Below are 16,274 nucleotides of genomic sequence, written 5' to 3'. Positions count from 1 at the left end.
TTGTGAGCGAGGCGCTGTGAGCGAGTGTGTGGTGAAGCTAGTCGCTAACCGGCTAATAGCTAGCCGGTGTGGTGTGGCGAGGTGTAAGTACGCCAGTAAAGTAGTTCTTCGGCGTAACAATGTTAATGATAATAATAATAATAATAATAATAATAATAATCATAATAATAATAATAATGTTGCTGTAGCTTTGTTAACATACAGGTCACATTATGTAAAAGGAGCAGTTTTTGGAGTTCAGACGGCTTTATAGGCGGAGTAGTTCCGTCCCATTACATGCATTTTGAGCTGCCTCTTTTTAGCTGTTTTTATATCTTCAGAACACACAGAAAAGAGAAGGAGATTGTGGATGATGGGCAACATTTTTGCTTTCCAGTGCAGCTTTCCTTTAAAAGGCAGATAATGTAAATATCGATCTTGTGCTGTTATCAAGGCTGTTATTACAGAAATTGGAAAACTTAATATTTGAAATTTAGTAATGATTTGGATTTCATGGGACAAGAAAATAGAAAAACATAGCTCTCTTGACTGTATGGTAACCGATGAACAAGTATATTGCACAACACAGCAGCAACAGAACCAATGTTGTAGTAGAGGTAATGATAATGTAACATGCATGACATTCACACCAACAGCTGAGTAGTGCAAACATTTTAAAGTGCATACAGATAAAGCTGACCACTCGTGATACATAAAATCTTGTGGAGTTAATAAAAACTACATCAGGAGGTTGCCTGCAGCCACAGCTGTTAATGACCCAGAGCTAATTAGAGACCCCGGGAGGTTATTTGCTTATGTAGACCATGCACCCAGAGACACTATAGGAGACATTGGGGTTAATTGTTCATTTACAACCAGAGCATTTTCGGTAAAATAGAAAGACACAATCTTCCCACCTATATCTTGGAGCTCCTGGTTGTTTTGGTGGGCCCTCGTCTGCTGGTGGAACTTGTGATGGTCAGAGCAGAGCTGCAGTAGATACTGACATGTGTTGCTGCTCTCTGTCTGAAACACATGCTTGATCCCATCTGAGGTGTTCTGAAGGGAAACCTTCTTTTTCTGCAGCGGGAGTGAAAGGAGAAGATTAGGTTGATAAAGTGCTGCACTATTATGGTTTTGTTTGTGGTGATTTGACAAAATGGCTTTACAGCGAAAGAAATCTTCTTAGTCTCCCTCCAGGGAAACCTCAGCACCGGTGAACGATTTCCATTGAGGACCTCAAAGATGAGGACCCCTTTGGAGTAGACGCCCAGCATGATGCCAGTCTGGGACCTCTTCTCGGGGTGTACCCGGTGGAAATGGACCCCGTACTCGGTCAGCCTCTGGCTCACCTTTGGAATAACATCAGCCAAGGCTTGATATCACAATTATTAAAATAAAATGATAAAATGGCATTACAGTCGTCCCTCGCTACCTCGCGGTTCAAACATTACGCCCCCACTCTATCGCATTTTTTCAAAAATTAATACATTATTGTTTTGTGGATGAATATGGCCTATTATTAGTAAAAAATGTTTAAGCAAATTTGACTGATTTTACCAAGCATAAAAATGGCAAACTGATCTAAAATACAAATATAAAGCATTCAGAAGACGCATTTAAACATGCTGTGAATGATATGTAGTGTTCTACACTGGTCACTAGGTGCCAGGAATGTTACTGCAGTGTTCGGTGAGACACAAATGCCAGGCTTGATTGCTGGAATAGGCTTTTTTTTTCAGTTTTGAATTATCTCACACACGCACAATAATCCCTAATAAAAATCCCTCGTAAACACACGGGCTGCAGTTGTGGCCGTTACGCCAAGCTAAAACCGCTGACATCACTTCCTGTATTCTTAGCCTAAATTAAGCATTTTGAAGAATAAAAATTGCTAAACGAACAAAAATACAAATATGAGGCATTCAGAAGATGTGATATGCGATATAATATCTGTGACTTGTGTGTGCCTTTAAGGAACGAGGCCTGGGAAATGACGCGTGTGACGTCAGCTAGCTAGAGTTGACAGTTGTGTTCAGCTGATTGTTAGCAGCAGCGTCTTTGGTTAGCAGTGTGGAGAGAGCAGATGCTGGTGAAAACTGTGGCTGACGGCAGCTCCTGTGTGAATGTTCAATGCATAGGTGTTCTCTGCTTGTTAATAAACGATTGAAGTGCATTGTGAATCGCTTCTTAACCACAAACGTTACAAAGGTCACCAGGTGTCAGTAACGTTCCATTTATGAGACAATAGCCACCACAGAAGTACGCAGTCAGTGCTAATGGCCGAGTCTATATTATATCTTATTTATGTCTAAGTTGTCATATTTTTCAACTATATTGGGTAATACGAGTGTAAAAGTGATTATAGGGGTGTTATTTCATGTTTTGAGGGCTCTAATAATGCAAAAAAAAAGTGTATTTAGAAGGTCATAAACAGGTTTTGTATGTTCTAACTGCAAAAATATTAAATTTATAATGAAGGAATCCTACTTTGTGGAAACACACCTATCGCAGTCGAGTCTGGAACCAATTAACCGCGATAAATGAGTTATTACTGTACAGCAGAACCTTAAAATGACCCACCCAAAGCTGTAAACCCAGGGGACATACTGTATTTATTATTTACCTTGAGGAACTCAAACTCAGCCTCCGACTCACACGCTCCGTAGTAGTTGCTGTGAAGTTTCGGCAACTCCTCCTTGATGGTCGTCTGGTCTATCTTATCCAAAACAGTCACGGGCAGGTAGTGCTCCACTCGGAAATACGTCTTCCCGTGAAGCTGCAGACCGGGCATTAGCAGCCTTTAATTGTCATGTATGCGTATTTCTCAAACAAATTCCTCATTCTGTAATCTCTCTTTAGGCTTAAATATGGTTTACAGCTGCATGTACAACATAATCCAGTACCTCTGGTTGGTAGTCACCAAACTCTGCCTGCAGCGCTATGGAGGCCAAGAAGATGGCGTTTTCCATGTCGCATTGCATCCTCTCCTCCACGATATCCTTCCTCAATTGTAGATAGTACTGATGTTTGGTCATAGCATGTCTGGTATACAAAGAAAGAAATATAATTATTCATATTTATTATAGAATATGCTTCTTCTGGTCTTCAAGTTCCCCAAAAAGAGTTTTATTGTAGATGTACTCACTGAATAAGGTTAACATCGTGAAGGAAAAATTTAACGCGTAGAAAAAGGTTAAAAGACATGTCACATTTCTTCTTCCAACCGTCGGGGGCCACCTTGGACAGCTTGGTGTCAGGATTAACGAAGAAAAATTCATTATCTGTGTTTGCGAGAGGGGAGGGAGGCTTCAGTTTCAAGTAAAAAAAGGAAGGCACTTTGCTGACAGTGGGCATACGCTACCTTGGAGGTAAGCTAGACCGAAGAGATGGCGCTCCACTAAGCCGACGTGTGCAATCACCATGTCGAGAGCGTCTTTACACAAGGCCTTGACGTCACAGTTCAGCTCCAGCTTTTGGCCGCTCAGCAACACAACACCAATCCTTCTCTGCACTTCTTCTCCCTTACGCTTCTTATGAGCCGATGTGGGGAAAAACAACAAGTAATGAACTGTACGTTGGAACTTTTTTACCTATTATATGTATATTGCCTCACCATTATGGAAGAGGGAACACTGAGGATGACGCAGGGCTCGCTAGCCATCTTCACAAACTCTGGCCCGTGGAACAGCTGCCATTGGTACAAGATAAAAAGAGTTCCTCATATCGCACTTAAGGTGTAAGGCTTTTATTAATAATATACAGTTTTTAATCATTTTCACCACAAATATAACTAAAATGTATTCAAATATTAACGATAATTATTTTTATTGTACTTTTTTTTTATCCCTTTTTTTTCCTGAATGAGAATGAGCACAAGATCTTGTGACACCCCTAGCATACAGTATAGTATTATGGCCTCAATCTTTTTTATTTGTATTTTTCCAAAATCAGACAATCATTAAACAAACATATGACTGCATAATATGTATTAACATAATAAATAAAAAAACACAAAAACATTAGTATGCATTGTAGGTAACTGACATGTACAATCCCCTACTGTATACTAAGACACACTCTGCTATTTTAAAGTATATAACAATATCCATCCATCCATCCATTTTCTATGCCGCTTCTCCTCATTGGCTGGCGACCAGTCCAACCTGTCGCCCGAAGCCAGCTGGGATAGGCCCCAGCATGCCCCCACGATCCTAATATAACTAATTAACTTTAATCTATATTGTAATATGGAATCCACCCCCCCCCCCCCAAATAATGGTATTTAAAACATTACGACTAGTAATAACTATTAATAAAAAATAATATATTAACATTTTTGGAAAATAATTACCAGTAATATCAATTGTATCCAAATAAAAGATGTAATATTCTATATTGAGATACACTCTGTTCTTGTTCTTCCTCAAATGTTTTTCTTTTCACCCCAAACTGCACACACAGTATCTGTAAAGCTGAAGTTTGCATGGTGACATCAGATGTCATAGTAAAGCTAATCAGAGCCACTGAGAAGCATCTATTTGAGTTGAAGCCACATATTAGAGGAAATATGGTAATATTAAAAGTTGAGGCCTAATCACCTTTAATACACTCGTGCATTCGCGCTACATTTCAACTGCACTGACCCCATTTCAATGACACCATCTTGTGTAAAGCCCACAAAATTTAACATTAAGTCATAACCGCTGAATGAGTTTGCAGCCAACAATCTGCACATCGTAGCGAGAATAAATGATAGCTTAATACGTAGTGTAAGTCAGCTTCTGCCCAAAGCATTACACATAGCTGCAATTATAATCAGAGGCTACTGCGAATTATATTTAGGCCAATTGTCAGCACTTCACATTTAGCAAACATCTGTTTCCCAAGCCACATTGTTCCATCCCTCCTTAAATAATGCACTATAAACAAGCTCCAGGCAACAGATTGTGGGATGTTTTATACAGGGAGACAACAAGAACAAAATAGAAACAGAGATGAAGAAGTACCTTGGGCTTACGGAGCGGCAACGAGGACGTGTACATTGGGTCTTGAAGGTCGAGCATGGATGTGCGAGTGGGTGCCAGGGGGTCATCCAAAGTGTAGATGTTTGCCCGGGACAACCTGTTAGCCAGGTGAGCCTGCAGCCGCTGTACCTCCTCCTCCTGCTTCTGCAGGAGCAGTTCCGCTCCTGCCAGGCCTTCATCTGATACCCCCTCATACTGCCTACATGGAGGAAAAATGAAACATCAGCAATGTTGTCAAGGTCTGCTTTTTTTAAGCAGTTTTTAAGCACCATGTGGTCGTTTTACCTGGATTTCTTTAAACTATTTGGAAGTTCCCATAAATTAAAAAAAATATATACCGTAAATTATAGCTGGTGTGTTTATTTACTTAAACCACAAGACAACAGGGCGTTAATTGGAGGCAGGTTACACGTTAAAGCGCATGTACAAATAAAAATAAAGCTGCTGGATACTTCAAATGCAGCTGCTGCCATCTTTTGGAGTTAATAACAACTACATAGAGAGGCTGCTCACAGCCACATCTGTTAACGCCAATGTTTTTTGACAGGGCGCTAATTAGCAGAGGTGGGAGACAGTCAGTGTTTTGCAAGTGTCACGTAAGTCTCAATTCTTCAATTCCAAGTCTCAAGTAAAGATGTGCAAGTCTAAGTCAAGTCTCAAGTCAAAACAAGACAAGAAAGGTCAGGTCGAGTCAAGCCCAAAGTCATAGGTTTGAAATTATTGAGTCCTTACAAGTCAAAAGTCACTAACAAGTGTTTACCAAATAAAATGCCAGGCCCTCATAATTTGCAAATCCAAATTAAATTCTCCTCACGAGCATGTTGACACATCCCGGTGTTGATCAATGCTAGTCTTCAGCAGACTGCCGCTCACAGATATAAGACACGCACGTTGTTTGTGCTTAAACCTGATTGGACATTAATAGATGCATTCAATGAGGCAGATTCCCTGGAAAAATGTGGTGTCTGGCTGGAAATGACATAACAGCCACCTGAGTTGAATACTTTGAATAGGAACACCTTTTACTCAACACGCTCACTGAAAATCTCAAGTATTTTCAAGTCGTCAGACTAAAGTCCCGAGGCACTGTTGTCAATTCAAGTCCAAAGTCATCAGAATTGTGACTTAAGTCGGACTCTGACGAGTCCAAGTCGCATGACTCAAGTCCACACCTCTGCTAACTAGAGACCCAAGTAATTATTTGCTTTCATACATGACACCCCCAACAACTATAGGAGGCTTGGCAGTTCATTGAATGCAATTTATGTTACATAATAAAAATGGCAAAAAAAATCGTCAAACTACAGTATATCAGATTTGGGTTTTGCAGATAATGCAGTAAAAAGACTATAAAATAAATGATATAAGAATAAAACAATATAATAATAATAATATTAATATATAATCATTATAAAAAGGTATAAAACTCAAAATTAAATTAACAATTTTTAAAAAATCTAATATTATTCATTTGTATATAAGCAAAACTAGTAATGTTACCGGAATATACAGTAAATAATTTATGCAACAAAATCATTTAAAACAGTAGCAGTAACCATTTGCAAGTAGAAAATATAAAAATACAATTGGAAAAGTAAATAGAATAAAATAAATTAAAAAAACACAAAAAAGTAAAACAAGCCACATCAGTAAAATACCATAGATTAGGGCGATAGAGGCTGCTGAAAGTAGATGGCACATCCGATGACCTCACTAGCCAAGCATGGGGGCTGACCCGGCTGTGTGACAGCAGCTATGTGTGTGTGTGTGTGTGTGTGTGTGTGTGTGTGTGTGTGTGTGTGTGTGTGTGTGTGTGTGCATGTGCGTGTGTTTGTGGCTGACGTGACCAAAGCTTTTTACTCTTATCTGCCAATTTCCCTTCCCCACTGGGGGACTGTAGCGCAGGTGGTAAAATCCTCACACAAGAGAGCAGACGTGTTGAGTTGACATGTACACAATGTAGATATACTGTAGTGACGCAGCAGGGGGGATTACGAACAACAGCAGACACGTCCAAAGTTCAAACCCCTCTTGGTTGAAAAAAAAACTGAATTCAGGAAAATATGTCTCTAAAGTCAAAGTCAGAAAAAAAACACTGGAGTTTGAGCTGATGTATTTGTCATTAAAGAGCTTCACTTACAGTACTTAAAATATTGCCTGCACAGTAAATAAATGTTTAATGGCGGGGGACAGTTTAACCCGGGAACCTCCAAAGTCAGACACAAACCGTTCTGTGACGCTGGCAGACTTTCCTAATGTCAAAAAACAAAATTCCCATCGGAAAGACAGTAAAGTGAATGAATCCACTCCAGGCTAAAATTGTTGCCTTAATAAAACCATTATTAACTTTACAGGCAAAGTTTTACATAGCTAACTAAATGAAAGTAAAATAAAGTGGGTACAGAGCGATACTGTGTAGTGATATTGCTGGAAGTTTATTAAAGCCTTGTGATGGATAACCAGTTGAATCGTATTGAGCAGTTGACCCTGTTCTATGTCTCAGTGAGTTCCATTTATAGTTCTATGATGATCACTCCAGTACACTTTTCATCATCTGTAGGGTCATCCCAAAAACGCCAAAAAAGCAAAATACACAGAGTTAATCCTTTAGTTCAGCGGTTCCCAACTGGTTTGGCTATGGGACCCACTATCCCTCCTCAAAGACAAGTGGTGACCCAAATTGCTGGAATTTGTCAACTCAAAGTTGTCGCATATCTTATATTTTAAGGGACTGTTTTCAACACAGAATGAGCTGTAGCGCTGAGACTCTTTATGGCGGGTTCTTCTCCAGCGGATATCTGCAGCTGTGTGTCGGACGAACAGCCCGTTAAGTCTGCGCTCGATGTCCTTCCCCTCCCACTCAACAGCACCTCAAGGCGGTGTAGCAAGCAAATAGCGCAGACAAGAACATGAGGTGCATTCACAGACATTGGGTCGTCATACTATTAAGTCCTGAGACCCGCTGAGAACGGCTTCGTGACCCACATTTGGGCCCCGACCCACTAGTCGAGAACCGCTGCTTTAGTGACACAACTCACACAACTTTATTTGGACCCTGAATTGTATGACTTTAGGACGCTTCACTGTATGTCAAGTGGTCCTCTATGGCTTGTCTTACCTGTGCCTTTGTGTGTTGTGACTGGTCAGGGACAGGGAGTCGTGTTCCGAGGAAAGTGCCAGCTGGGAGCCGAATCGTCTCACCTCGGCTGTTTTTTTAGCTGCAGATGACATGGGAAAGTGGGAGGGCACACACACATACAGTACATTTTTAGTTGTCACATGTACATAATAAAGCATGGCGCTACGGGCGCCCGCATTGAGGTGCGAAGCTGACCTGCATCAACACGGAAGTTATGCGAATTTAAAAACAGCAAGGCCTTACTCACATTTGTACGATACTATACTGATGAGTACAGTATCTCACAAATCTCAGCAACAATTTTTCTGACAGTATATCTGACAGTAGAAATGAAACTGAGATATACCTTAAAGTAGTCCGTGTATAGTTTAAATAGCAGTGTAAGATTTACTATCCACCGAAAATGAGTCAAAACGGCAAGAAAGGTGGTGGTAGTGACAATAAAACTCTTGAATCTTGAATCTAGTGTCATGGTCTGGGGCTGTCGCCACTGGGGCGCTGCGGTTCACTGAGGGAAACATGAATTCCAACATGTATTGTGACATTCTGGAACAGTTTTCCAACATGATAACGAGTCCAAACCTCCACCTCCACCAGTGATGTCAAGAGGAGGAGTGGAAGAGGATTCCAGTAAAAACATGTGCAGCTCTGGTGAATTCCATGCCCAAGAGGATTAAGGTACTGCTAGATAATGGTATTATCTTTTGAGAATCAGAAGCGGCCTCAGGAACAGATTCTTTACCTTGCCTGTAGTCGGGATCAGAGGAGGTGACCGAGGGGCTTTCACTGGAGGAACTGTAATCACTGTGGTGTCGGTGGTGAGTGAGAGATGGTTCTGAGGGAGAAGAAACACTCAAGATCAGCTCATCTCTTGATATCATAAACACACAGCAACAAATGCCTGCCATGCAGCATAACCTTCACGCACAGGACATAATAATGTGTCATGGCTGTTTATAGTGGCACCTCTGCAGGCCTTTCCCATCCTTAGTTCAACAAGCATCAAAGGAGTAACCTTTAACTGAATGCATTTTTCTTTTTTTGGGCTTTTTGTGGCTTTTTTGACAAGGAGGAGGGTTAAATTATGTGAACACATTAGGTTTGGGGTATCCAAAATGCGGCCCGGGCGGAGGCGGGTGGAGACATTTGTGGCCCACAGCTATTTTTTTATTGACCCTCAGTACATTCTAAAAACAGAATTTAACAAGGAAACTAAACAACAGCAAAAATGCAAAAATTTGCAGTTATTTTACAAGAACAAAGTCAAAATATTTCGAGAAAAAAAGTTGTAATCTAACGAGAAAAGGTTATTTTATGAGAATAACAAAATGGGGGAAAATAACATTATTTTAGTAGCATAACGTGGAAATATGTAAGGAAAAAAAATACATTTTTAAAGTCGTGATGATCTGAAATTTTTTTGGAAAATTACATTGCGGAAAAATGTATAATGTTACGAGAATAATGTAAAAAAAATTATGGGAATAACGTCAGAATTACGGGAACAAATTTTACAAGAAGGAAGTAGAAATGGCTCAAATTATTCCTAAAACAAACAATAACCTTCTACCCAAAAGCGTAAAACAACAAGAGAGGAGAAATATGATGAAAAATTAAACCTAAAACACAACAACAGTACAAGCACTTGATGTTTACAAAATACAAGAAAAAGAGACCTGAACCACTGTGTATATACAATACTATGTCTAACCACTCCTGCTGTACACTGACTACTAACGCTTCATTCTGGTGAGTACATGGTCTGTACGCACTCATTATCAAGTTATGATTCTTTCCACTATTTTATCAATTAATTACTATCTTGAAGTCTGCAGTTTCCTAACAGTAAGCATAAACCTTGACTATCATTGCCCTTTATTGTTATGCCTTAACACTTTCCTAGGCGTTTACTAAAGGCAAAAGTACATTTGGAAAACAGGAGGTGAACAAATGTATTGCAACGGACGTGAAACTGATGAGGGGTAGGATTTAATAAACTTTGCTTCTTCCTACTCCTTTTTGGACATGAAAAACTGTGAATTGTGCAATGTGATGTGCTCCAGTGCAACTTGTGTGCATGTTCAAGATGAATTAAACCATTACCATTACTATAGTTGAAAAATAAATTTTAAGAAAAACAAAACAACAACAGAAGAAATGGGAAAAAAACAGCTGTAATTTTACGAGAATAAAGTCAAAATATTCTAACGAGACAAAAAATGAGAATTAACTTGTAATATTATGAGGGAAAATAACATCAGGAGAGGTTTGAACATGCTGGTGAGTAAAGTAGAAGGAAGAATGAAAAACAAGCTGCAGTCTATACGGGACAATATCAACCACGCCCTTCATCATATCGTGGCAGAGCAAAGTAGCAGACGAAGTGGGAGGCTCGTTCTCTGCACACCCGGACTGAGTGGTACAGGAGGTGCGTCCTTCCAACAGCCATTCGGTTGTTTAACAGAGCTGAGCATGGCGGTTTCCTCATTTTTAACCCTTTTAAGCACACTGCGACACTGTTTTTATGGATATGTAACATCATATGCTTCACCGTACTTTTATCTGGTTTTATTGTTTGTATTTTAGTCTTGTGAACATTGATTGTGTCAGCTATGAGAAATACCTGAATTTCCCCAAGGGGATTATTAAAAGTATCTATCTATCTATCTATCTATCTATCTATCTATCATTTTAGTAGCATAGAGTTGAAATATTAAAGAAAAACATTATATTAAGAAACAAAACACAACATAAAGTTGTAATTTTTGGCAAATTAAGTTGGGGAACACATTAGAATATTATGTGAATAAGGTCAAAATATTATATAGAATATAGTCATGTTATGAGAATAAAACATTCCCAGAGTATTTGAGAAAAAAGTTGAAATATTTGGAAAATTAAAAAAAACGCAAAAATGAGGGGAAAAACGAGCAAATAACAGAGTTCATACTATTACTATGTTTTTCCATTTATATCAGAAAGCTGAGCTGCACTAACACACCAGTGTCACACTAAAGAATCAAAGTTAATGTAGAATGGTTTTTTTTTGTTTGTTTGTTTGTTTTTTTACAGTGGTTAACGTCTTTTTACACTTGTGTGACAACTGCTACCTTCAGTCGTTAACACAATGATCATTCATGACAATTTTATTATTTAGCACAATGTAGCTAAGGTGACAATAAGTCGACAATAATGAGAATGTGTCTGGTCTCACTGTGAAGAAACTCACCTCCCAAGCACAAATCACTTTTCTTTGGCAATTTGCTTTACATTTTATTAGGGCTGTGAAACGATTACAATTTTTAATCTGATTATCACGGTTTTCAAATTAATTAATCATGATTATTCACAGTTTGCAACTATGTCTGAAATATGCCAATTTTTACTGTACTAATTTATTAATTTAGGTATAATTTAGGTGCAACATTCAACTTACACCAAAGTTCGAACACAACAATTTTCCACTGTATTTTTAAATGTATTTTCTACAGGGCAAGCTACAGGAGGACATGGGACACACAAAGCAGGTTGTTAGTCATACTGTTGGTAAGCATTGCAAATGGTAGGACAAGCGTCACTTTGCTGACATGCAGCTCCTGTGAGGGTGAAGCAAGTATACATGCATCCTATCAGGCTTTAGCTCTTCATGAATGGACATAGCATCATGTAAATACAGCTGAAACACGATGACCCTTTAACCTGCTGGTTGATGCATTTCTCAGCCTCGGAGACAAAAACTTGAAAGTCCTGCTCGTCAGTATCACTCTGGGCTGCATAGCTTAAATGGATGGCATTCCCAAGTCATTGCGCAGACTTTTTTTTTTTTTTTTTACTTTACTGGGTGCAACTTTAATCTTGCAATGAAGGAGGACTGGTCAAACTGTTACACAGAACAATTCAACCATTCTGTATCTGCTTGTGAGTCTTGGCTCACTTTGGATAAGGTCATCGCTGTCATTGCTACAGAACATTGACATGGAATAGCCTCGCCTTGTGATGTACTAGCTTGGCTTTGACACAAAACATTCACACGCATGCACAGAGGTCGACACACGTGCACCGGGGTCTATATGAAGAGGTGTGCTGCACATGGAGGTCACAGGTATATTTGATGCAAAGTCTTGCATTATAAGAACATCTTGTTCTTAAATTCACTACAATACACATAATGGCTTCGGAAGACACATTCAAAGGCGTCGTGAATGATACGTAGCATTCTACGCTAATCACGAGCTGCCAGTAATGTTGCTGTAATGTTCGGTGAGACACACAAGCAGCAGACTTGATCAGCGGAACAACATGCTTTGATTGCAGGTTTGAATTATCTCACAACAGGCACAATAAACCCTAATAACTGTGCTACTGTAACCCACACCAAGCTGACACACAACTCTGAACCCCCGACATCACCTCCTGGCCGCCCGCCACTCAGCTCCCCTAGGGAAAACATTTTTAGCAACACACACAAGTACAAGTCTTATTTATATCTGAAATGGCTTATTTACTCTTAATATGTCTACGATAATATAATAATAATACAAGTGTGAGGTGCCTATAGGGGTGTTATTTCATGTCCAGAGGGCTCTAATGTTAAAAAGGTTGCAAACAATTTTTCTACGCTATAACTACAAAAATATTCCATTTGTAAAGACGGGATCCTAGTTCATTCACATTGATATTGCAGTAAACAAGGGATAACTGTACTTTAGAGTAGTCCATGTACAGCTTCTGTAGCTGTATCGATTTACTATACACCGAAAATGAGTCAACACACACTCAATGTCTAAATAGCTGGCAACACAAGGGAGTACACCTCACAGGGTACAAATTGGACAAATTGTGTTGAAAGTGTCACTATTTAGTGTGAGCACCATGGTTATCTACCGCTGCCTTAATCCTCTCGGGCATGGAATTCTTCCACTCGTCCCACAGGTGCTTATTTGGGGTAAGGTCTGGAGGGCCATCAAATTCACCTTAAGCTTCCTCAGCAAAACAACCTTATGTTGAACCACAGCTCCCCCAGTGCTGGCACCACTATTGCAGTCCATTCTGGAGTCTAGGCAAGACACAATTATCTTGCCCCTCACTTGTGTTGCCAACTATTTAGACAACAATGGCTGTGTGTTGAGCCATTTTCAGTGGATAGTAAATGTATACCGCTGTACAAGCTATACACTGACTACTCTAAGGTATAGCCAAGTTTCATTTCTATAGAATTGCCCCTTGAAAAGATAGACTGTAATAAAAAGCTTGCTGAAATGTAAGGGCTGTACAATGTTTCTTTCCTGCATGTTTTTAGTCCTCATTTAGCGATTATTTAAAAAAAAAAAACGTAAGTACTGGTAGTCAAAAACTGAACTAAAACAAAATAATAATTTATTTGGATTTATATAGCGCCCTACTAGACACTGAGAACCTATTATTCACTCATCCCACAGTCACACATTGGCGGTGGGCACAACAGGAGTGACTGGGATGGAGGAAGGTGCGTTTATGGCTATGAACTACATCAACATGTCACTTAAAACATCCCCTGTTCAGTATTTAACAACTACTTCATGGCAGTACAACCCTTGGACAGAATCATTCACATTCTGATGGGATACATTTGTTGAAAATCTTCTTTGTCATCTTGAGCGCTGAGAAAGTGCCAACGTGCATCTTTGGGTGCGTTTGCAGGACACTGACCAAGTACAAGCTGGAAAGTTTCACGTACAGGCGCCAACACTGAGTCACAAGGATGCCTGTTCACGTCAACATGCAGGAGCTTCCAAAACACTACGTAATGTTGGTGCGAGCTAGGACCTATGCAAGTAATTAATGCAACTGTTAGGCACAGTAGCAATGCAGTAAATGTAATGCAAACTGTCACTGTTGTTTCTAGTAAATCCCAAAAGTTGGTCTTTTTCACGGTCAAAAACACTGTGGTCATGCAAATAAATGGACAAAATAGAAACTTTTGTCAGTTTTGAGTTAAATAATCCCTTAAAATGATTGCTGGTTAGTTGGCAGACATATGGTGTTGGAACAATTAGGACTGTACTTGCAAAACAAACACAGCCAATGTTCCTCAGTTAAAGGCACAGTTCGGATTTTTTGACATGAAATTGTTTGACATCTCCATCAGCATTGTAGTCCATTAACAGCGACTTAGCCCCCACTTGGTCTCCTAAGTCCAGTTCTGATCAGATTTCTGTGATGAAGAACGTAGTTCAGTTTAGGTGCTGGGGACAATTACTGTAAGTAAAGAGTTTGGCTTTTTAAAACAATATGCGTTCAAAAGATTGATACATCTGCATCACAAAAATGCCTTCTCAAAAAAAAGAAAATCTAACCTCACAAAACGTTCGGTGTTATATTTGTCTCCCGCCGTATCCCTGCACACTGTCGCTTGTGCATTCATGCGGCATCTTCTTCCGCTGTGGAACACATATGTAAACAAGATGTCCGTGGCGCTCCGTAGAAGTAGATGCGAGCGTCTTCGTCACATACACAGGAATGCACAGGCAACAGTGCGCAGGAATACGGCGGGAGACAAATAGAACACCGAGGTCTGATTATTTTTTTTTTGAGAAGGCATTTTTGTAATGCAAATCTATCAATCTTTTGAACGCATATTGTTTTGAGAAGCCAAACTCTTTACTTAATTGTCCCCAGCAACTAAGCACAACTACGTTCTTCATCACAGAAATCTGATCAGTGGGGGGGGTAAGTCGCTGTTAATGGACTACAATGCCGATGGGGATGTCATACAAAAAAAGTCCGAACTATCCCTTTAAATGCAAATGCGGGATAAGAGAAAAAGCCAACTTAATGGTGAGATCTTGCTGGTTATCTTCATTTTTCCTAGTGAGTGAGTGTGAAGTGGCAAACAGTGCATGCACTGCAGGGCTCTGCTTGTTGAACAACTTGACGTGTTGCATTAATCGCTGATTCTCTGCAGCACTTTTTGTCTTCCATGCATAATCGAATGTGGCATGCGAGGAAGCTTGCCTCTTGATTCATTAGAGGAGTCACATGTGTGATAGAAAAACAGACGAGGCATACTTTAACTGGAAGTACAGCGTCTTTTGTTAATGGACCTGTGAATTGACTTTCTTTAAAAAGTGTGGCACAGTGAACACCCCTTCAGAGGATATATTACAGTTACGACCTCCGCTACTCCCCCAAAAAAATTTCTGGAATATATTCCTTACTCTCACAACAGGAACTAAAAATCTATTCATTGGAAAACATGTTTTTCGTAGCTTTTCTCAGGCTGCTGCACCTCCCCTGAAGTCTTCTGGTGCCTATTGTGCAGTATTTGCTTATCCTAATTTGCTCTGCACCTTCCTGGTTCTATTTCACCTTCTTAGCGACTCCCGACAAGCTTTAAAAACACACACACACACACACACACACACACACACACACACACACACACACACACACACACGTCTTCTGAATGCTACAAACGTGAAAAACGAGCGTGCTGAGAAGAGACATAAACTGGTAAACTGGTTATTAAAAGTTTTCTGGCCCCATTCAAAGTCTGCCCCTGGGACTCAAACGTACAGTAATCTGCAAAGTAGAATTCTTTATTCATAAATTGAATAATTTTCCTAGTTTACAACCTTCTAAATATGTTTTAACAACTCTAGACATTAAATAACACCCCTATAGTCACCTTTGCATCCTATTACCCAATATAGCATCCATAATAACAGAAAATAAGACATTAGATATAAATAACACATAACAGACTCACTCGTTAGCATTGGGAGAGTTCCTTGTTTTATTCTGGACAGCGTACTTCCTGTGGTGGCCTGTGTCTCTTCAGTGTAAAGGTAACTGACACTACGTCAGCATGGCTGTAAATTGGTCAGCCGTTTTATTTGAAATAGACACAGGACACTATGTCTTCTACGGACTTATTTCCTAAAAGCTCTCTCTAACCCAGCATGCACCAGCCTACACTCAAAACAAATCAAATAAAAGGTTTATTACACAAAACGGTTACACATACAATGGGGCTTTGTCGCATCTGTTTAAGAAACATGAGTACAGTGAAGATGGAGACCAGACTCTCTAATCTTTCCTGGTGCAGACCTTGGGAGTCAGTAAGCCAAAGTACCAGATAATTAGGCCAA

At 39.7% G+C, this 16,274-nt stretch overlaps 1 protein-coding gene across 6 annotated transcripts in view; it reads right to left on the bottom strand.

The window, feature by feature from the left end:
• Nucleotides 1-16,274, bottom strand: part of ptpn13 (protein tyrosine phosphatase non-receptor type 13) — a 64,621-nt gene that overhangs the window by 25,097 nt on the left and 23,250 nt on the right. For 5 of the 6 annotated variants that reach the window (XM_054756883.1, XM_054756886.1, XM_054756885.1 and 2 more), the window contains exons 8-17: nucleotides 8,888-8,980; nucleotides 8,125-8,224; nucleotides 4,989-5,205; nucleotides 3,596-3,670; nucleotides 3,344-3,512; nucleotides 3,128-3,263; nucleotides 2,886-3,024; nucleotides 2,606-2,758; nucleotides 1,149-1,331; nucleotides 897-1,059 (exon numbers count right to left, since the gene is read on the bottom strand). In XM_054756883.1, coding sequence (XP_054612858.1) covers nucleotides 897-1,059; nucleotides 1,149-1,331; nucleotides 2,606-2,758; nucleotides 2,886-3,024; nucleotides 3,128-3,263; nucleotides 3,344-3,512; nucleotides 3,596-3,670; nucleotides 4,989-5,205; nucleotides 8,125-8,224; nucleotides 8,888-8,980 — 1,428 coding nt within the window. The remainder of the gene's footprint in view (nucleotides 1-896; nucleotides 1,060-1,148; nucleotides 1,332-2,605; nucleotides 2,759-2,885; nucleotides 3,025-3,127; nucleotides 3,264-3,343; nucleotides 3,513-3,595; nucleotides 3,671-4,988; nucleotides 5,206-8,124; nucleotides 8,225-8,887; nucleotides 8,981-16,274) is intronic. The other variant, XM_054756884.1, reaches the window with a different exon arrangement.

Source organism: Dunckerocampus dactyliophorus, chromosome 17 (assembly GCF_027744805.1).
Source record: "Dunckerocampus dactyliophorus isolate RoL2022-P2 chromosome 17, RoL_Ddac_1.1, whole genome shotgun sequence".
NCBI classification, from domain to species: Eukaryota; Metazoa; Chordata; class Actinopteri; order Syngnathiformes; family Syngnathidae; genus Dunckerocampus; species Dunckerocampus dactyliophorus.
This window is presented reverse-complemented; position numbering and strand designations above follow the sequence as displayed.